Here is a 22,785-nt window from a genome sequence, read left to right as displayed (position 1 = left end):
TTCTTCTCTGATTGTCCCTGCTTTTTAATGTGAACCTCTTTTTACGTTTCAGCTCCCTTTTTCTTTCAAGTGCCCCAGCAAACATCAGTGCTTTGTGCTTGCTGGAACGTACAAAGGTTAGAACTATTTGTATGGAATAAATAACTATTTTGTGGAGACTAGTACACATGGCAATATTAAAACTGGCGGTTCTTACAGGCAGAACTTTGATAGCATGCTGCCATTATTAACAATTTTTTTTTTTCTCTGGTAGGACAAAATGTAGTCTTTTACAACAATGGTTTTCCAGGTGGAGCTGTTCTCTAGAAATAAGCCAGTTGTCACAGGAGTTGCACAGCTGAATCAACTGTTATCAGTTTAAAATTATCACAGGTAGAATCATTGACCTTAAATACGAAAGGCTCTAAACAGGCTTCATTCTTCTGATAAATTAAGAACTTGGCTTTATTTTCTTCCATCCTTTGCTTTATGTGTAAGCATCTCTCTCTAGGTGTAGGCATGGTGTCTGCATTTCACCCTCAATTATTCTAGTGATGGAGATCCATGGTGTAACCTCAGCCGGATACTGTGCTCCAAGTGCTGCGTGCAACCTGAAACACCTGTAAGAGGGAATGGTTGGGGGCATGTAGGCTGCTGCTTCCATCTGCTGGTCTGGGGCACGGCCGAAGCAAATCTCAACTCTCGAGCTAAGGAAGAGCAACATGGTATGGTTGTTTTGTATAGTCTAAAAGACTGAACACTGAAAATTAGCAACTTTGAAATTAGTGCATTACAGTTGTTCTTGGTGAGAAGAGATGCCGAAAGAACTAAAGAAGGGAATGTGCTATCATTTTCCTTCTGCATGCTCGTCCTGTTTTTAAGACCACAGTGTAGGTTTATGTATGTACAGCTTGGGATTTGCCATCTCTTCCAGTCAGTGGTTTCAACTACTGAGGACATTAAGGAAATGACCACACCTCCTGCATGTTTTTGCAGCAGGCGGTTGGTACTTAGCTCAAGCTGAGGTAAATATGGAGGATTTATTGCACCACACAGGTACTCTAGATGTCAGTAAGCCCACCTGGCCCAGATGACATTCAGCCATTGCTTCTGAAGGAGCTGAGGAGTGAAACGGAACTGCTGGCCAAGGTGCATCACCCACCACTACAACCAGCTTCAGTGCCAGGGGGCTGGTGGGTGGACCACAGCTTTTGACTAGGCTCCACACCAAAGGCTATGAAGGAAACCAAATTGCAACAGAGCTGGGGAAGCTACGGCTTCAGCTGGGAGAGGAGCATTCACATGTGGATGTGACGGAGCTCTACAAAAGCAGAAGGGTGGAGAGTAAGGCAGAACTATTTTCACAGAATCCTGTAATATCAGCACTAGGTCTACTTGATAAAACCAGCAGCAGATTGGCTTAAAACACTAAAAGGCCTTGTTCCAGGTGAAGTTGGGGCTGCAAATCCCAGGTATCAGCAGGTCCAAAGAGGGTTAGACAAATTCACGAGTAACAAGTCCATAAATAGATAATAAAGGCAAGGATAGACCCTCTAACATCACTAAACAGTAAAGGTGGATGCTGGGGAAGTCTAGAGAAAGTGCCCTTGCTCTTCTACTCTGCCTCAGTCTAAAGAGGGGAGGGGGAAAATTAAAAAAAAAGACAACCAATTGACTAGAGGAAGATGTGTGATGATCACAGGACTGACACTGTAATATGTAGGCGAGCACCCAGCAGAGCACCCTTGTGTCATGGTTTTAGCTGGGATAGAGTTAATTTTCTTCACTGCAGCTGGCACAGTGCTGTGCTTTGGACTTAGTATGAAAACTATGTTGATAACACACCGATGTTTTGGTGGTTGCTGGGTAGTTCTTGCATTAGTCAAGGACTTTTCTAGCTTCCCATGCTCTGCTGGGTGCACAAAAAGCCGGGAGGGGAGGGGGCACAGCTAAGAGAGCGCATTCAAACTGGCCAAGGGGATATTCCATATCATGTAACATCATGCCTGGTATGTTAACTGGGAGGAGCTGGCCAGGGGAGGGAGGCAGCAATCATGGCTCGGGGACCAGCAGCATCGGTTGGCGGGTGGTGAGCAGTTGTATTATTTGTGTTTCTGGCTTTTTTTCCTTTTTATTATATTATCATTGTTATTATAATTATTATTTTATTCTAACTATTAAACTGTTCTTATCTCAACCCACAACTTTTTTTTTGCTTTTGCTCTTCTGATTCTCTCCCCCATCCCACAGCGGTGGGAGGAGTGAGTGGCTGCATGGTGTTTAGTTGCTGACTGGGGCTGAATCACACTACCTTGTCAGCGCTCACCATCTCCTGAAGATGTGCAAGCAGCCCCTGGCCACTGCCTCATGGGAAGGTACACAGATCCCTCAGGCAAAAAGGTTTCTTCCCTCCTCCCCCTCCAGCTTCCTCCTGCCAGGGTGTGAATGGCCTTTTGGCCAGGGCTAGGAGGTGGCTGGGGGGGCATCCTGCCACCGGCGTGGGGTCAGGGCAGGGACAGTGTAAATAACCAGATGTGGGGGAAAGTGCAGCCCAAACTGCTGGGAGAGGGACTGCACCACAGCACATCCCCAGGCACTCGTGTGCATGTGGTAATGCTGACTGCGATGGAGTGTTGGTTTGCCTGTTAAAGGAGTTCTTTCTGTATTTTTTTTGATACTTCATTAGAAGGTTCATACCGTGAAATATGTTTATTAACTCTCAGGAGGGGATGTCTCTTTTTTTTTTCTTCACTTAGCTTTTCTATGCACTGGGATTCTTACGCAGCTCCAGACTAACTTTTAAACCAGCGTTACTTCAAGAATATCTGTTATCTTGTTGGAGGCTTGAAGCTGCAGAACAATTAAATAATTTTATTATAGTGCTATGCTGTATGTTCTAAATTCCCATAGAGTTAATACGTTGTCCAAACCCAGTAAATTACCTGATAACCTTGCTACCCTTTAGGCCAGGGACGCAATATTCTGTATGTTACAATAGTCATATTTCAGCAATGTCCTAACCAGGAGACCATCATACATCAAGGAGTTAATGACCCATGTACCAGTTAGCCCAAGAAGACACAGGTTATGTTACAGCACAGGCTGTGCTGTGCTATGGTGCAGGTGCAGCTTGGCCTTCTGTCCTATCCTGTGCTGCAGGTATCCCCCAGCCACAGAAGATACTCGGCCAGCTAATTGTAATGAAGGAACCTGTAGGAGGTCCCTTCTGGTGTTGGCAATTTCCCCTCCTGCATGTTGTCTTTATCTCAAAGCGAAGCAGCATGTTCTTGCACGAACATCCTTTTGACAGTAGGAATGATGACCAGAATTGTTTTCTTCTCAGAAAATCCTCCGAGAGCTCTAAACACCAAAACACTGGGGAACCTCTCCACAGATGGGATCTGCACTACAGGCCGTGCCCCAGCTGGAGGTGTGCCTGATGCTGCACAGCTTGGGGTTCCCAATATCTGAAAGGAGGTAAGATTATCTTTACTGTCGTCTTTCTCCTTCTTGTGTGAGCTCCAATGAAGGGCATATTAACCAATACGTCTGGGAGTCCAAGTGCCTTGCTGGGATGAGATGAACACTAGTCCTCGTGCATTAGCAGGCTCTATCCTAGAAAAAGGTCCTTATACCGCAGGAGTGAAGGTAAAGTTAAATAAAAGCTTTTCCTTTTTTTGTTCTATATGGTTTTGGCCTTACTCATTTCTGAAAAACATCCTCATGTGTATTTTCAGGGTATAAAATCTTCAGTCAGTACTTGTCAATTCCTGTGTTCTTATCTCTGGTTTGTACTTCAAAACTTTGGCTCCAAATCAAAGGTCTAGGCTAGATTGGTCAAACTGTCAAAACATCAGCTACCGCCAGCCAAGGAAGCAAAAGAGTACAAGTGCTTCCCTCATCCATGCCAGCCCCAGTCAGCCTCTTACTGCGTCTCTGGAGAATCTTTAAACATGTATGGAAAGCAAGAAGTATTTTGCTTTTGAGAGCAGACAGAAAGTTAAACCCTATCTCAAAGGAAAATGAATATGTACAACAGAAAATTAACTGAAGCAAAGTCAATGAATGTTAGTTTTACAACATGAAAAAATAATAATTAAAAATTCAGTCAAGATAGCAAGTGGATGGTAATAAGTTCTTGAGATACTCTTGATTCCAGGTGGTATATTGAAAGGATGCCTCTTGGCATTTGTTCCAGTTTGTGGTCCTAAGGGAAGGAAGGCTGCAAGTAAATGCCTTACCTGGCTTGTAGACATCAACTCCAAGGAATGCAGCAGTCAGCATACCATCTTTTACAATATCCTATGACTGACTCCTTCAGAAATGAAAAAGGTGGCTGAGGAGAAGGTAAGCAAGACTGATCAGAAACAAATGTCCTAGACTGTGTGCAGCAGCACAATTCACAGAGAATGTCACCTTGTCTTCTGAGCCTGTTCTTTTGAGATTATGAATCTAGGACCCGAGAGTACTAGGCTTTTCCTAGCCTAGCTCCAAGCACATGGGATAGAGTGGAAAGAGGCACTAGCAGGCAAACAGCTGTAGAGGTTTAATACTGGCCTTCATCTAGAAATCCAGATCCAGAGGCAGAGACCGTGGTGGGGAAAGCAAAGTGCAGGGAAGACTGTGGAAGTGGTCTGGGCATCCTGAGACTGAGCTGGGGCTGAGCAGGTACAGACCTTTCTCTAAAGGCAGCTGCCGAGACAGTTCTCAGCCAGGTTTGAATTCTGAGGTAACTTTTTCGATGTTTATGCCCAGGGCTAGACAGGAGGGAGTTTAAGTGGAATTAAGCTGCTGGTTTTTGTGAAAGCAGCGTGCAGCTAGAGCATAAGGCCAGACGCAGACTGCCCCAGACTCGGCACTACTCCAGCACCTGCCTCCCCACAGACCTTATGACAGCGCGGGTATGATTCTGATACAGGATCCCCATGGGGATAGACGCTTGAGTAGCTTGCTTTTGCTTATTCCAGCTTGACGCTGCAGAGAGGGTTGGGCCCTGCTTTCCCTTCCCTGTGAGGGGAGGAAGCGCGGGACACCCGTGGGGCTCCCACTCCGCAGCAAGCCCCGCCACCTGCCCCAGCCACCCGCCCGCCCTCACCACCTCAGGGGCCGCGCAAGCGCAGGGCGGCCACCGCCCTGGAGGTGCAAGCCGGCCTTCCAGCCTAGCCAATGGCAGGGACGGGTTTGGCACCGCCCTCGGCCCCAGGCCCAATGGGAGCCGGGAGGGGTCGGGGCGCCGCCGCCTATAGGCCGAGGTGGGGGCGGCGGTGAAGGTGACGGGGGGCGGCCGGCGGGAGGAGGATGGCGGCGGCGGCGATGCGGGGCTTGCGGCGCTCGGCAGCGGAGCTGCTGCGGGTGAGGCGGGCCGTGCCCTTCCCCTCCCCTCTCCATCCCAGGGCGGCCCCGGCGCCGCGGCCGGGCCCGGCAAGAGTTGACCAAGGTCACACCCTCGTCTGCGGCGGAGAAGGCGGTGTCCCCCTCCCCTCAGCTCAGCTCACCCCTGCGGCGCGGCGGGAGGGAGGGAGCCGGGCCCGGCTCCTGCGGCGGGGCCTTCGGCTGGGGGAGCGGGGGCCTACGGGGCAGGGCCGCGCCGCGGCGCCGCCTGCTCGGTGAAGGGCGGCTCCCGCCTCAGCGGGCCCGGGCCGGGCACCGCGCTAAGCCCGGCGGGACCTTTAGCCGCGATCTTGAGAGCGGCTTTTTCCATTGCCTCGTAACCGGCTGTCAGCGCTGGGGGTGCGGCGGCCGACCGGAGCCCTCGCCCGGCTCCTCAGCCCCTTCCTTCCTTCGCAGCCCGCTGCCCTGCGAAGTCCCTCTGCTCACCCGTTCCCCGCCTCGGCGACGCGGGCGTGTGGCAGCTGTCGGAGGCTTTCTCTAGGCCGAGCCGGGGGGAAGCGGGCTGCAAACGTACCGCCTCGGCGGGCGCAGGGTGGGTTCGTCAGAAGCACCGGCGCTGGGAGGTGAGATGCTGAGTGCCCCTGCCCAGGAGCCCCCAGTAGGGGATTGCTGCGAGGCGCTCCTGGCTTCAGTGGTGCGGGCGCCTGGTTTGCCGGGAGCGCCGGGCTCCTCCCGCTGGCGTGGAGAGCCGTGCTAGGAAGGAGAGGGCAGGTGAAGCATCCACGTTGTGCGGGGTTTGCAACGTGGATTGGCCATATTGCCGTATGCAAAGCTGAAGGTTGTGTCTTACCGCCTGTAGGAAGCGTGGGGATTTTGTTGTTGTTGGGGTTGGTTTTGTTTGTTTTTTTTAAGAAGTCTGTAATTGACACAGCATGAACACCACTAGCAGATCCCAGTTATTCTTAGAAGAGTATTAACTGGTTTGTCCACTTTACTATGAAGGTAACCTTCAGGTGTAGCACAGCAAGGGCATGTTAATTCGCTTTTTGTTTTGTTTTTCTTTTTGACATTAACCGTTGAAAGCCCTCTTATTAAAATGTCCCTGCAGGGACATAAATCATTTTCAGAGAGAAGATTAACTTAACCTTTCTGCTGGCTGTTACAACCTCAGCTAGGAAAAAACAAAAACAACCCAACAAAAACAAAACAACAAACCACTAGCTGAAAAGCAGTAGGAAAAGGAGTCTGTCTTTTGTTAGTTGAAAGTTGTCAAATGAAGAGAGAAACAGACTAAACTTTCATATTGTGGACCCAATACCACAAGGCATTCATTGATGTATAAAATTGGTGGTGTTTTTGCAGTGTCCTTAAGTAGTTATTATTTTTAATTAGTATTTATTTAGCTCTCACTCAGTAATGCCCAGAAGTTATTAATTATTCAATTCAGAATTCAGCATACTGAAATGTTGTCTAAGGAAATTGCTTAAACTCTTGTTATTTTAAACCACTAATTGAAAAATAACTGTTAATATATTGAAAAAATACCTACAGATGTATCTTTGTATCTTTACACTGACTAGTTAGATGAAGCTAGTAGCTGGTGAATTAGCCTGCTCAGGTGATACCTTTGTCTTGGTTTTGTTTTGGGTTTTTAGAAATATTTTTGTTTAGCATTCTGAATTCATTATCCTCATTTTGGTTCATGAAACGCCGGTGAAATGAAGCTGTAGATGCAAACTGCCACTGTTTAAAAAGCAGTGAAGTTAATGATAGGAATGAATGAAACAAAGTCCAGAGAAGCAGACAGAGGGACTAGTAAACTTTTTCAAGATAACACCACTCACTCCATGGTTTAGAGATGTTACATGTGTGCATAACAGACTTCGCCGAAATGAATTGGTTTTGGTTTTGAAAAGGTATCTGTGGTTTTTTTTCAGAAAATATTTTATCACAGATATTATGGTGAGACTGTGTACTAGACTACACTTTTTTAAAAGTTGTTTTATGATTTTTTGTTTAATACTTTTTCCAGTGTTTCTTAGACATTATTTTTTAAAATAAGGACTTAGATGAAAATGGTACACTACTGAAATGTCATGGTATTGGCTTGATCAGTACAAACTCTGAGGACTTACTCATTTTCAGGCTTTGACGTATACGAGCCGTGGCTATGCATCGCAGCGTACTTTAAATGTAAGTATAAAGCACCACCTGACTGCAATAAATCACTCTTTTAAATCTGTTTGTTAATCACTGAAGATTTCTAAAAAGTTACCGCAAAATAATCTGCCTTGTAGACAGTGTTACTTGTGCCCAGGTCACACCTTACTGCAAAATCTGGAATAAAAGTCAGATTTCCATTTTAATTTTATTTTGCTCATTTTAGGCACTGTGGGACAGAATTGGTTAGAAGTGCATCAGCTAACTTAATGCAACTGTCTGCCCGTTATTGGAAAATACAGCTGATGCCACCTAACCCCTCTGAGGTTATTTGTGTGGTATTCCCCCCTGCCCCAGCTTGCTGTTACAATGTAAAAGATGAAGACAAGTATGTTACTATCACTGAAGTCAGTCACAAGGAAGAAGGGGTTACAGAAAGAGACCACCTGAGTTTTAGACAAGTATAATTTGTCTTTTTTTTTTATTTAGATACTTTCTGGTGTTTTGTTTCTTTACTTGGCTCTCTAAATAAAGAACTTGTGGTGAGACCCTGTAAAGCTTTGTGTCTAACTTCCACTGAAACCAGCACAGTTGGAGGAAGGCATTGCTGTTTCTCAGTAGCTGTCCAGGGGCTGCCAGAGGTCTGAAATGTGCATCTTTTTGGTGCCAGGTCCTCATGCTACTCTCGTAGGCCTACCAGGTAGATGTGTTGATGTAGCACTAAAGCTAAGATGCAAAATAAGAGTAAATCTGGTTTTTTTTAAGGGTCTACTAGGTATACAGCTGAATGTCATACCATGTCTTAAACTACTGCTAATGCATCATGCTGGGACCTGGGTGCTTTTGAATAGTTCCAGGATGGAAACTCCACAACCTCTCTGAGCACTGGAACAGGTTGCCCAGTCACCCTTATAATGAAAAAGTGTTTCCTGATGTTTAGAGGGAACCTCCTGTGTGTCAGTCTGTGCCTGTTGCCTCTGGTCCTGTGTCTGGGCACCACTGAAATGAGCCTGGCTCTGCCCCTTTTGCACCCTCCCTTCAGGTATTGATGTATATGGATGAAGTCTCCTGAGCCTTCTGTTTTCCAGGCTGAAGAATCCCAGCTCTCTCAGCCTTTCCTTGTATGTCAGATGCTCCAGTCCCTTAATCATCTTCGTGGCCCTCCATTGGACTCTCTCTAGCATGTCCATGTCTCTCTTTTACTGGGGAGCCCAGAACTGGACAAAGTTCTCCAGCTGTGGCTTCACCAGGGTCCTCACCTCCCTTTACCTGCTGCCACTACTTTGTCTAAGGCAGCCCAGGGATACCATCAGCTGCCTTTGCCACAAGGGTACACTGCTGTCTCGGATTCAGTCTGGCGTCCTCCAGGATGCCCAGTGCCTTTTCTGCAAAGCCGCTCTCTAGCTGGGCAGCCCTGAGCATGTCCTGGTGCCTGGGGTTGTTCCTCCTCAGATGAAGGACTTGCACTTCTCCTTGTTGAACTTCATGAGGTTCCTGTTGGCCCATTTCTCCAGATTGTCGAGGTCTCTCTGGATGGCAGCATGACCCTCTGGTGTATCCGCCACTCCTCCCAGTTTGGTGTTACCAGCAAACCTGCTGAGGGTACACTCTGCCCAATCAGCCAGATCATTAATGAAGATGTTAAACAGTACTGGACCCAGTATTGACCCCTGGAGTATACTGCTAGTTACTGGCCTCCAACCAGGCTTTGTCACTGATCATCACCCTCTGAGCCGGGCCATTGAGCCAGTTTTCAGTCCACCTCACTGCTCATCCAGCCCATATATCAACAGCTTCTCTGTGAAGATCTTATGGGAGATAGTGTTGAAAACCTTACCAAAATCTAGGCAGACATCTGCTACTCTCCCTGCACCTACCAAGCCAATTATTTCACTGTAGAAGGTTATTGAGTTGATTGAGCATGACTTCCCCTTGGTGAATCCATGCTGATGGCTCCTGATGATTTTCTTATTGTTCACGTGCCTGGAAATGGTTTCCAGGTTTGGCTTGTTTCATCACCTCAGGAATCGAGGTGGGGCTGACCGGTCTGTAGTTCCCCAGATCTTCCTTCTTGCCGTTCTTGAAGATAGGAGTGATGTTTGCTTTCCTCCAGTCTCTGGGCACCTCTCGCAGTTGCCATGACCATTCCAAGATTAACGAGAGTGACCTTACAAAGACATCTGCCAGCTCCCTCAGCACTTGTGGATGCATTGCAGCAGGGCCCGTGGATTTACATATCTCTGGTTTGCTTAAATATTCCCTGATCTGATCCTCTTCCACCAAGGGTACATCTTCCTTGCTCTAAACTTCCCCCCTGGTCTCTGGGACCTGGGATTCCTGAAGGCTGGCCTTACTAGTGAAGACTGAGGCAAAGAGAGCATTTAGTACTCAGGCTTTTCCATGTTCTGTATCACCAGGTCCTCTTCCCTCTTCAGCAACAGGCTCACATTTTCCCTAGATTTTCTTTTGCCTCCTAGGTGCTTTTGGGAGCCTTTGTTGGGTTTGACTTTCCCAAGTTACACTTGGGCTTTGGTTTCAGAACCTTGTCGCTGCATGCTCCAACAGTGTCTCCCAGGTTCCCTGTCCCTGCTTTTACCTTCTGTGTACTTCCTTTTTGTGTATGAGTTTTGGTCATACGCACAGACCTCCTGGCATTTTTACCTGACTTCCTGCTTGTTGGAATGAACTGCTCTTGAGCTTGGAACCAGCTTACTTTGACCCTTCCTCCCTCCAGGGCTTTGGGATTCTTTCAAGCATCATCTATCCTAAAGCTGAGCTCAATGCACACCAGCCATTCTCTCAGATAAAGGCCAACCTTCCCCCCCCATCCTCCTTGTCTCCTTGGTCCGTCCTTGTAAAAAGCCTGTACCCCTCCATGGCAGCACTCTAGCCGTGGGAGCCGTTCCACCACGGCTTCGTGATCCCAGCAAGATTGTGGTCCTGCAACTGCACACTGATCTCTAATTCCTTATCTTTATTCCCCATGCTGCATGCATTAATAAAGATTATTTTAGTACTCTGAAACACTTGCAAGATAAAAGGGAAGCTGTGACATGAATGAAAGAGTAAAAGCAGATACATGTAAAAAATACTGGTGCATGTGTGAGAGAGACTGACTTTTACTCTATGCTTTTACTCTTAGGAGGTGGTGATAGCAAGTGCTGTAAGGACACCGATTGGATCTTTCCAAGGATCTCTTTCATCATTGCCAGCTACTAAACTTGGCTCCATTGCAATTAAGGGAGCAATTGACAGAGCAGGTATATGTAAATGTTTTTTCTATGACAAAGAACATCTCAAGTGGCACAGAACAGTGTCAGTCTGTGTCTTTTAAGTTGCTTGGTAAACAAAAGATCTCCTGGTTTTTGCTGCTGCAGCACTCTTAAGTCTTTATCCACAAATGGTATTTAAGTAACGTTAACTGTTGGGTTTTGTTTCAATCTGAATTAAGTACTGCTTCTAGGAACAGAATATTGTTTAGGGTTATCTGTGCTACTCCAAATCTGGTTGAACATGATAATTGTTTTTCTGGGGTGGGGTTTTATGATACACCTAAGCTGACACAAAGGCTACTTTTTGGTGAAACCAGTGGCCCTTCCTTTCCCTGCCCATCTTTCACATAGGCAGTTATGCTTGTAGGACAGCCTTGTGAGTCTATTGATGGATTCAGATCAGCAAAATGTCTTTTGGGGGGAGAGGAGGGTTAATTTTCTACAAATCGGGCTTCTTGAAACACCACGTTACAAAAGTTGAACACCAGGGCTCTTGCAAGAGATGCAGCAGGAGAGCAGGCCTCTTCTGGCTGGTGGTAGCTAGCCATGGCCTTGGCTCATCCCTGTTAAACAAATAAAACTGGGTTTTTAGACATGATTGTGGCAGGTAGAAAGTTTTGTGTGTTTAACCATCCATGGGAATTGAGTTTTCAGACTCAGAAATGTTCGCTTCAGTTAGCTAACTGGCAGGGTAACAAGGGAGTTCTGTTCTGGGGGGGGGGTCACCAGTTCATCGCATCCCATGAATATGAGAGTAGAGATCTGGGACACACCCATCAGGGGCCTGTGGGCTGCTTTTGGCACACAGGTTGGACATGGCATGTTTCATCAGTCTTTCATAGGAAACTTCAGTGGGAAGGTTCGTAAAAGGGAGTTACATCTTCCGTGCAAAGAATCCTGATTTGAAACAATTTTGTTTTATAGGTATCCCTGCAGAAGAAGTGAAAGAAGCATATATGGGTAATGTCTTGCAGGCTGGACAAGGACAAGCTCCAGCAAGGCAAGCAGTCCTGGGTGCAGGTATTAATCCTCTTGATTCTGGGGTTAAAGATTTTCTGGCTTTATGTAGACAGTGTAAGTTATTGAGCTATGAGTTAAAGCAGAGTGGTGCCCAGCTTCTTGTCAAGACAGTCTGTGTATGCTTTTTTCCCCATGGTGGGTGCAGGGTGTCTGTTGTACTCTTGCAAGCGGGCCTAATTGTGCATCCTCAGGAATCAAATTTCATACGTACAATGTCACGTGTACAGTGCTTGCAGAACATGGAGAAGATGATATTGGAGACCAGGCTGCTACTTCCAGAGCACTTTACACTAAGGATGGATGCTGCTCTTTGAATCTTTCGTGAAACAGACTTTTTTTCTTCAGTGTATCATTACTTTTAAGCTCTGTTGGATAAGGGGTCAGTGAGTTTCCATGAACGGCAGATATGAGCATGGCATTGTGCTCATTTTCCTGTGGAGGCTGGAGCTGTTACTGGAAGGATTCGTTCTATAATGTTAACTGCAACACAAATGTTCTTGGGGTGCAGGATTTTTTTCTCCCTTTTGCTGGGGGGATGGGATTCCATACCTTAGCATGACACTAGGAAAGTCTATGGGTCAGGGAAGAACTGGATACTTTCTTGGCTCTGTCCTTGTACTTTTCTGACAAAGGAGGAGCTGCTTCTGTGTGATCCAAACAGATGAATATGGCTCTTTTCTTTCCTCTGGCTAGTTTCCCCATCTCACTGCTGGTATGGAGGTGATGCGCTGGTAGCCAAGCCATTATGCTAGAGAGCAAGCCTAGGGTAGAGGAAGTGATGCAATGGTCTTGAGCCAAACTGTGCATAGCAGAGCCCAAAGCTATTGCCATGAACACTCAACGACAATAATAACTCAATAATCACCGTGTGAATGACACTGATGCCAAGCACTTTTGGTCTTGTTTGGTACTGCTTGTGTTTGGAGACCCTGTACTACTGGGGTCTGTCTTGTTGCCAGCTGCTAAATTCTACAGCTTGTTTATGCCTTTTCAATCTTGAATGCTTCTTAGAGGCAGGGATTGGGGTGTCAGGAGGAGAAATAGTGCTGGAGTCGCTTCCCTGATCTTCTGTCTCTGATTCCTTGTTTGCTGGCTCTCTTATCACAAGTCTGTCATCTGAAGGGGAGAAGCAACAGGAGTCTCCAAGAAGGGGATAGCAGCTGGGGCTGAGGGTAGATAAATTGTCCTGGCAGGCTAAATAGTGCAAACTGGTCACCCTGGGCTTAGATAAAAATTGGTCCCATATGAAATATTGCTGAAACACCAATAAAGTGTTGGTCTACCCTTTAAATAATACAGTTGTCTGTACTTCTTTGACCCAGGTCTGCCAATCTGCACTCCTACTACAACTGTCAATAAAGTCTGTGCTTCAGGAATGAAATCGATCATGATGGCAGCACAAAGCCTGATGTGTGGGAGTCAGGTATGTGAATTTTAGTGCTGTTTTATGGAAGAAACATGCAACTAATGTTGTAGATGCTGTCCTACTAATGACTGTGCTCTTTGATTTGGGATTGTGTTTTGACTTGGGACAATAAAGCTAATTAGCAAGGGTTTGTTTTGCTTATGCAACCTTAATTTTATAGTTGCTTAAGTGTGTTTTAGTTTAAAACAGGAAAAAAATTAAGTATCATAGTTAAGAAATTGTCAGATGTATTTTTAGAGCTGAGGAAATAAGGTGGAGGGCTTTTTCTGGGGTGCTGTTTACATCCTCTTCCTACTGTTCTTCCCCTTCCCCCACCTCCTGCCCCACCCCCAAAAAATAAGGGAATTTTCAAACTTTCTGGTTTGAAAAATTGAAGAAATTTTTATACACTTATTTTTTGGAGAAACACGTTTAATCTTGACTTTCAGACACTTTAAACACTTAAATGAATTAAATATACATATTCAAGCAATGTTGTTTCCAAATACATTAAAGGTGTTCCAGGCTTTTATTATTTTGGAAGAAGCAGAATCTATTGTTGCCAAGTAAGTGTTTTGACTGAAGAGAGCTTGATGGAGGGGAACTGCTAATCTCTGTCAACTGTGTTCTAAGATTCTCTCTATGATAGGGAAAATAGTATCACTTAATAGGAGGATGGGTGAATACACCATCTTCAGCAAGCTGTTAAATGCTATGCAGCAAAGAATGTGGGAGAAGTGTGAATGTGAAGACATTTCAATTTTGTTTTTAATTCCATACTCAGAGCATTTTGGCAACCTCTCCCCTTCTCTGAAGTGAAAATATTGTCAGTTCAATATATATTTTTGGTTTACAAAGTAAGTGGCTCATTAGTGAGAAATGTACTTTTTTTTTTTTTAGAACAAAAGTGAAATATTTAAGTTTTGTTGTCCCTTCCATGAAAATAACAGTATAGCTGAATTAAGCAACTAGTTATTGCTTTGGCCTTGCGCTGCAGAGAACGGCACTTTGTCCAGTGCCTACTGAAGTCGGTGGAAGTCTTGTCGCTGGACTTTGAACCAGGCCCAGCATGTTTGTGTAAACAGCTACACTTGGATTTAGTAACTTACATCCAGTGACTTCATGAGAGCAGTTTTGCATTTGGTTGGTTTGACAGATGCAGGCCATGAGCTCTGAAGAGAACTGGAGTTTCAGCTGAGCTAATCACACGTGCTGTGCTGCCAGTCTCAGCAAAAGCAGTGGCTTGGCCAGTTATTAGTCTCTTAAAGCTTTAAATTATGGGGGGTTTTGGTATTTGTTTTTTTCCTGGCTGTGGACTGTGTGGTATCTGTGGTATGAAAGTCAGTGATGGTTGCCAGTGGCTTGAGTCAGTGTACATTATTGTATAAGCAACTGTATTAACTCTGTCTCCAAGTCTTTCACTTTATGTAATTGAAATACCAGGGACTCTCGTTCCTCTGATCTGTTGCTGCTTCTCAACTGCCTTTCTGATTTATCTGCCTTTCCAGTTTGTCTCCAGCCTTCTTTCTTTCCTTTATTCTTCATGTCACTGTTCCTAGGTCTAGTTTATAATCTATTCTGAACCAAACCAGTATTTCCCTGAGTCTTAATTTAAAGAAACCAAAAAAGCTGTCCTTTTTTTCTTATTGCTGTTTTGATGTAAAATCTTTCTGAATGTGTATTAACAGTACTGTTGAACTCTCAAAGACTCGCACTGCTGTGTGTGTATTTTTCATACGTTTATCCATGTTTCAAGTATGCCATTAAACACAACTGTCTATTCTTCTCATCCTGAGATCCTAGGGATTTTGGGGGTACAGCCTTATGGCTTTGCTGTTTGTAGATTTTCTGTTTGTTTGCTTTGTCTCAGATAATTTAGAAATGCCCATAATGGTTCAGTAATCATTAATTATTAACATCTCTTTTTTTGCTGACCTTTTAAGATGATAAAACAGTATTATAAGTCATCTCTCTTTACATAGTAAGGCGAAACAATGTTATGTAAAACAGCAGGTACTGGTAAATCTGTCTCTTCTTATTGGTCTTAGATTCAACTGTTGCTTCTTCCATAGGGATATGGAGCTGCAAATGAAGAACAAAAATGAGAAATTTACAAAAAAATGAACTGTTTAAAGTAAAATTTATAATTTGATCTCAGAAGCTTTTGAACTAAAGGTGCAAGGGAGTGACATGACTCTTGCAGCTTTCTAAAATTGCATATGAGACAATCAGAATCATAGAATGTCCTGAGCTGGAAGGGACCCGCAAGAATCATCGAGTCCAACTCCTGCCCCTCCACAGGACAACCCCAAAATTCACACCATGTCTCTGAGGGTGTTTTAACTACTGGACAAAAGTCCAGTTGTTCTGTCAGGGTGGATTAACTGTCTTCAGCTGTTCCTGCTGTTTGCTTTTTAGATGCATAAAGACTTTTTTCTTCCTCTTTCTCTAAGACTTCTCAGAAATATAAAGCATCCATGCTTAAGCTTTTGCTAGTATTTGTTCTTACAAGAAGTCATAGGGAACACAATGCGTTATTAATAATTTTAATTTGTTTCCTTTGAGCAGGATGTAATGGTTGCCGGTGGAATGGAGAGCATGTCTAATGTTCCCTATACAATGAGCAGAGGATCAACGCCTTATGGAGGAGTAAAGCTGGAAGACCTGATAGTAAAAGATGGGCTGACAGATGCTTATAACCATATCCATATGGTAAATATTTCTGCACAGTACTATAGTATCAACCATAGACCTGATGCAGCTTTGAAGAGCTTGCTTAATATTATGAAAGCACCTCATCTAGCAAACCTAGAAATGAGGGATAATGTTAACAGAGGAGGAAAAAGTCTTCCATTTCCAGGCTTCCTGTAGTAACTGTAATGGAGGGGTTAGAAGACCAAAACAGAATAGCAAATTGTATGTTAATGTTTATCTGTCTCTGATTGAAGTCTGAATAGCCTAGAGCAGTGATTTAAAAAAAAAATTGTGCTACTGATAGATTGCTGTTGCTCTGTCTGTGGGAAAGAGCAATCAAGTTACTTGATGTCTTGGAGGGTACCTCCTGGGTACGGGTCAGCAGGCTCTCATGTTTATTTTCCCTCCCCCAATGTACATATCTCATATCTTCTGTTGGATGGTTTGAGTCAGCTGATGTGCTTACTCATCAGCATGGTAACTTAAATTGGACAAACCACTGCAAACTTATGATGGGTTTGGAAAACAACTGATATGCCGAGAGTGAAGAACAGTTTGAAAAGAGAATGACTACTTTTGGTTTACGAATATCTCTGACCTTTGCCTATGGTAATTCACAGTTGTAGGGCATTGTTCACTGATCAGTTAGTGTTCTTGCTGGTGTACGGGAAAATGTGTCATGAAGAGTATTCTACTGTGATCCATGTATTTGATACAGACATCGTTGCTTCTGTGTGTGATTTATTCTTCTTGCAGTATAGCACACTCTGCTCGGGCCACTGGCTGAAATCCACATTTCAGCTCAGATGGATTTTGATTGTGAGGATTTTGATAGGAATGTAAAGAGTGGCTTTGCTAGTTCCTGTATGTGGGGACTAGCTCTGAGAGCTGGTTATAATGCATAAAGCTTTAATGGTTCTGAAATATCATCCCAAACTTTTTGTCTTCTTTATAGCAGCTGTAGGCTGCTGGGAAAACCTCAGCAGCTGTGTGAGAATATATAGGAAGGTACATCTGGTGGCTTCAGGACCTTACTCTTGTCTATATTTTGGCAACAGACTAAGTTGCTGGTGCTGTGAAGACTTAAAATTCTTTAATTGCATAGAAGTGAACTTCCTTGTTTGAAGAACAGAAGGAACATGGTACTAATGGGTTTTGTGTTGATTCACTGAGTTTTCCATATAAATGAGAGGTGGAACAAAACCTGATAAGAGCAAATTTCTCGGGTTGACTATAAAACGATTTGATTGCTTCATTCTACTTATTTCATTCCAGTTATTAGGCAAAAGGTATACGTACTTCCATTTGTACAGCTTTTAAAGTATGAGATCCCCAAGGCTAAATAAACCCTGTGTATTGATCTGTTCTTGTAACCTTTGGAGGAGACAAGCTAATAATGGAATGAAAACACTAGTAAGGTGATGTGAACATACATGTTCTGTGGCTGAACAGTGATCTGCAGTCTCTGAAAACATCACTTGAAAACTTCCTTTTGCATGCAATTTTTTAACTTAAAAAACCCGAACCCAATCCTTGTAATGAATGTTCCTTCAAGGCTTTAATAATCTGGATCCAGAAAACATTTGCTAAATCTGAAGTTCGTGTTCTAAAATGAGAACTTACTATTTGGACTGTGTAAATTAGAACTGACATCAAGTATTAGTCACATTCAATTCTGGAAATCTGCTGGTTGAGTTTTTTCAGCTACGTTTGTAGTTCACATATCCAGAAATACCAAACCCAACGTGTCTGGTTTTCTCCAAGGGCAACTGTGCTGAGAACACCGCAAAGAAGTTTACTATTTCACGAGAGGAACAAGACACTTATGCCATAGGCTCTTACACTAAGAGCAAAACAGCCTGGGATTCAGGAATATTGAAAAATGAAATCGTTCCTGTCACTATTTCAAAAAAAGGTATTATGGAAAGGTGTGATGCAACCATTTGTGTTTCTCATTGAAAGCTGTAACATTGCCTGTGTTCAGTGCAACTTGTGTTGTTTAAAATGCAGATATTAGTAACGCTAATTTTAGCTAAGAATTTTGTTATGCAGAAAATGTTTCTGTTGAACAGCTGTCAGTGACCTGTTGATCTGGTTTTGGTTTTAAATTTTTCTTTAACGTTACATACCATATCTTCTTCCTTTTTAATGTAAGTGGAAGACTAGCTACTGAACTTAGCTAGTATGGCTTGAGGACATCTGTGTTTTAATTTCTGTATTGGTTACCTTAAAGATACGTTCCTTGTCCCTTTCATTCAGCCACCAGGAAGTATAAATGGATTTGCTGGAAATAAATTGGACTAAGGAATAATTTTTTTTTTTCTCAGTTTTCATAAGAACATTTCTTGACATGCATTTTACATGCGTCTACATTTTTTTACAGAAATAAGTTGTTTAAATAAGGCAGCATTTAGCCAAAGTACTGTGTTAGAACATCTTAATAATGGACTGTACTGTAAAATACTAAACCCAATCTGAATTTCAGGAAAGCCAGATACAGAAGTGAAAGAAGATGAAGAATACAAACGTGTTGATTTCAGCAAAGTTCCAAACCTTAAAGCTGTTTTCCAAAAAGAAAACGGTAAATACTGTTGAATTAGCTGCTTCATTTTCTACCAAGCACAAGGATGCCTTGTTACAGACAGAGTTCGGTTCGCAAGAGCTTGAATGCCCAACAGCGGTCCATTAACTTTTAAATGTCTAAGATGAAGAAACATGCTTCACAACAGCATGAACTGGCTTGGATTAAAAGATGGTCCAAGAACCTTAAACCAGTGAAAACCTCTGTTTTGGACATTTACTTTAAAAAGAATGGAACAGACTGGTTTCAGTTTAGCTGTTGCCTTGGTCCCCGCCAAGCATAAGCTCTTGTTTCAGTGGGAGCTGGAGTGCCTTTACATAGTTACCTGTTAACTTCCCTGAACCTGACTGATAAATCTTTCTGGCTAAGTTGAAGTTGCCACTCATTCAGATCCCTTTTTGAGCTGGAATTGTCTCTTAATGCCAGCAGTGCAGCTGACATGGAAGGCACGATCTAAACTGCAGCTTGGATAACAATATGAATACATGTGATTGTACTTGTTTAATCAAACAGATTTAAAAAAACCAACTCATTTTTATTTAAATCAGTGCCACAGATGTCACTGTATTGTTGAGAACTTATGCTCAAGGGCCTTAGGTTAAGAAAAAAAAAATCAAATCAGTAACAGGGTATGCCTGAGCTATATCCCACTTTTCCCCCTGTTTAAACAATCCTTTACCTTTTCTAGGAACAGTTACAGCTGCTAATGCCAGTACTCTGAATGACGGAGCAGCTGCTTTGGTGCTGATGACTACGGAGGCAGCCAAGAGGCTGAAAGTCAAACCATTGGCACGGATAGTAGGTACGATTTTTCTTTTCTTATCTTTGAGAACAGTCCTGGAAAATATTCCCACAGTGTGTTCTCAGACTGGGAGTCCTGTTTGGCCTGTCTGACACTCATGGGACTGAAAAGGTGGGTCCTTAGGTGTTATGGCTGCATCTTCTCAAATAGTCCTTTGGATCATAAACAGTTTTCTATATGGAATAATGCTAAAGATAGGAAAATGTTATTATGTGGCTCACTTAAGGCACTAAACTTTAGATGTCTCTATTTTACGGACTGTTACATTCAGAATATTTCTATCTGAGCTGGGTTTGCTGCTTGCATGAATAAAATCATGTATGGCAAAACCAAAAGGTCTTTAAACAGCTTTTGTGATTTTTACAGCTTTTGCAGATGCTGCTGTTGATCCCATCGACTTCCCAATTGCACCTGCACATGCTATTCCCAAGGTAGGAATAAAACTGAGTGGATTTTGTAAAAAACCAAACTTTCCCCGAGCTGGATCGTTGGTTCATCCCTCAGTGGATCTTCCTGTAATTAGGACTGAAATTATAATTCCATCATAAATGCAAAGGACACATGCTTTCCAGAGGATCAAGGCTAGAATGCAGATTTTCAGAGTAACACATTTCTCTTGCGTGTTTTGAAAGAGAATATTCTTTTATACTGCTTTCACCAACTTTGGGCTTCTTTACACTTTTGAAGCTGTTGTGGTTTAACCCCAGCCGGCAACTCAGCTGCTTGCTCTCTCCCCCCTGGTGGGATGGGGGAGAGAATCAGAAGGGTAAAAAGTGAGGAAACCCGTGGGCTGAGATAAAGACCGTTTAATAGGTAAAGCGAAAGCTGCACACACAAGCAAAGCAAAACAAGGAATTCATTCACTCCTGCCCATGGGCAGGCAGGTGTTCAGCCATCTCCAGGAAAGCAGGGCTTCATCTCGCATAACAGTTACTTGGGAAGACAAACGCCATCACTGTGAACATTCCTCCCCCCCCCCTTCTTCTTCCCCCAGCTTTATATGCTGAGCCTGGTGTCATATGGTGTGGAATATCCCTTTGGTCAGTTGGGGTCAGCTGTCCTGGCTGTGCCCCCTCCCAGCTGCTTGTGTACCTGGCAAAGCGCGGGGAGCTGAAGAAGTCCTTGACTAGTGTAAACGCTACTTAGCAACAACTAAAACATCTCCACGTTATCACCACTGTTTGCAGAAAAAATCCAAAACACAGCCCCATACCAGCTACTATGAAGAAATTTAACTCTATCCCAGCTGAAACCAGGACTGAAGCTTTGCAGCTAGCATGGCTAAAAGGCAAAATAAATACGGCTATACAAGTTCAAAAAGGAGCTGAGGACAAGCGTATGGCACGAGGCAATACTCTCAGTTGAAACGTACTTACTGTAGCGGCGGCCTTAGTGTAAGTGTGATGAAAACATATTCTTGGCATGGGGTACTCTCCATTTCCTCTTTGGTGAAAACTCAAGTCTGTGCTTCAGTACCTCAGTTCTGCATTTTTCCGTCTGACAAAGAGGTTCCGAAATGTGAACCTAAATCAGACTATGGGCAGCCTGAGTCACTGACTTCAAAACAGACCTAATGATTTCTATCATTATCTTTCTAATTTTTCCATAGTAGTAATTGTTTTTATTATTATTTCTAGATTCTAAGTGAGACAGGCCTGAAAAAAGAAGATATTGCAATGTGGGAAATCAATGAAGCCTTCAGCGTTGTGGTGCTGGCCAATATTAAAATGCTGGGTATTGATCCACAAAAAGTCAATATTAACGGAGGTGCCGTCTCTCTTGGACATCCAATAGGGTAAGTGAAACAAGCACTGGGTTTTGTTCTGCACAGATTGTTGTTTTCTAGGTGTGCTGCTAACAGTTACCTCTAGTCTCAAATGTAATGCACGTAGGAAGGGAAGTAGAAATTTGCTATCAAGTACATAGTGACTTAATTCAGGTGTTAAATTTCAGGGTACTTGAGAAGAGCTCGATCCCATTTTTCTCTTCACAGCTAATCACCACCTACTTTTATAAAGAGCTTGCTCATTACCTCAGCTATATGCATTTATGAAGTATTAAAAACAAATCACTATTAATGTGACAGAATAAATAATAATAATCAAGTAGTTAAGCTAATAAAATTTGCAGGTTAATTTATGAAAATAGCAAAGGATATGGTACAGAGGCTCTTATTTTTCTTACATGAGCAAAGTGCAATTCCAGGTCTTGTCAAAGCGTTTTTGGCAGTGAGTCTGGAAGTCTCCAAGCACCTACTGCTGCAGACCGGGATCGCCTGGGGGATGTTGGTGGGTCTTTTGTCTGAAGTTGTGTCACCTGGTTCAAGGTGTCAGATCACTTGCTGTGTTCCCCAGCAGCTGTAACCTACTCATGACTTAAGTACATCCTGTTAATCCTCCCTAAGGGGTGTGCACGTGGCACAGTGCGGGTCTATGAGGAAAAACCCATTTCAAAACCTCTAAGTAAATACAGATGTGAAGTAACCGCGTTGTACATCAGGAGCAAGTAGGAGTACTTCAGGGCTCATAAAAAGCTCTCATCAAGGCATAATCCCGCAAGACATGCTGACATCTCCTTTGCAATACCAGCTGCTTCTCATAAGGGAATATGATTATTTTTTTTTTTTGTCTTAAAGGTTAATTTTGACAGTCCAATGACAGAATTTAAATCTCTGATTTCGCACATTTGGTGGATCCAAGTAGCATACTGCAGTACATCAAGTTGCAAGCAAATAAGAAACTGTTTGAAATTAATTATTACTATCGATTTGGTTTCTGTGGTAGCTTTCTTACCTTCTCTGAAAGAGCTTTGCTACACATAGATACTTCGGAATATACAGACTGGCTTAGAGGTGATTTCCTTTACCAGAATAAACTTTAGATACATGTGGTGTTTTTGTTTGTGTACGTGTAAGAATCTGTTAAGTACTGTACCTAGAGAAAAATAACCTGTATTGCATCACAGTGGAGATGAAAGGGTTGGTTGGTCTTTTTGTTGGTGTTTTCCCCTCACGTGAATCAGTGTTACAGTCTACCAACTGTCCCGTGTGGGTCAAAATAAGAATGACCTTTAAACTATATACATTTTTTTTCTTTTATTTAGAATGTCTGGAGCAAGAATTGTTGTTCACATGGCCCACGCGTTGAAGCAAGGACAATATGGTCTAGCAGGAATTTGCAATGGCGGAGGAGGTGCCTCTGCAATGTTGATAGAAAAGCTGTAGGCCCAAATCGTGTTGGAAACAAAGCCTTAAACACATGCTGATCAAAACGATGAGTGGTACCTGTTACATCTTATTTATCAGTAAGTGGATTAATTCCTTAACAGCTATTCTAGAACCCATTAAAACATCGCTGATTATTGATACAGACAACTGGGCTCCTATTACTTTGGCTCAGTGCAAGTTTTTATACAGTACAAATAGAAAATGTCAGATTATCATAAAGTCTTGTGACCTGACAATAAAGAACGTTTGTTAACTGTGGCTCCTCTGTCAGTGACATACAGTTTCTCAAATGCCACTGGAAATGAATTCTCTTGG

General features: G+C 43.4%; 1 protein-coding gene across 1 annotated transcript; it reads left to right on the top strand.

The window, feature by feature from the left end:
- The first annotated feature begins 5,221 nt into the window (after nucleotides 1–5,221).
- Nucleotides 5,222–22,728, top strand: ACAT1 (acetyl-CoA acetyltransferase 1). The gene is made up of 12 exons (XM_064441254.1): nucleotides 5,222–5,331; nucleotides 7,456–7,503; nucleotides 10,613–10,730; nucleotides 11,667–11,762; nucleotides 13,085–13,185; nucleotides 15,736–15,879; nucleotides 17,626–17,776; nucleotides 18,347–18,442; nucleotides 19,131–19,244; nucleotides 19,611–19,675; nucleotides 20,882–21,039; nucleotides 22,347–22,728. Exons 1-12 carry the CDS (start codon nucleotides 5,278–5,280, stop codon nucleotides 22,465–22,467), a joined length of 1,266 nt encoding a protein of 421 aa, XP_064297324.1. The 5' UTR covers nucleotides 5,222–5,277; the 3' UTR covers nucleotides 22,468–22,728.
- The last annotated feature ends 57 nt before the right edge of the window (nucleotides 22,729–22,785 follow it).

This window comes from Phalacrocorax carbo, chromosome 1, assembly GCF_963921805.1.
Source record: "Phalacrocorax carbo chromosome 1, bPhaCar2.1, whole genome shotgun sequence".
Lineage (NCBI taxonomy): Eukaryota > Metazoa > Chordata > Aves > Suliformes > Phalacrocoracidae > Phalacrocorax > Phalacrocorax carbo.
Note: the sequence above shows the minus strand (reverse complement) of the source record. Positions and strands in the feature narration are given on the sequence as shown.

Excerpts from the sequence above, each read along its gene's own strand:
- ACAT1 (XM_064441254.1), top strand. The coding sequence starts at position 5,278 with ATGGCGGCGGCGGCGATGCGGGGCTTGCGGCGCTCGGCAGCGGAGCTG. Across the intron at positions 11,763-13,084 it reads GCAAGCAGTCCTGGGTGCAG|GTCTGCCAATCTGCACTCCT; the intron begins GTATTAATCCTC and ends TCTTTGACCCAG. Across the intron at positions 19,245-19,610 it reads ACCATTGGCACGGATAGTAG|CTTTTGCAGATGCTGCTGTT; the intron begins GTACGATTTTTC and ends TGATTTTTACAG.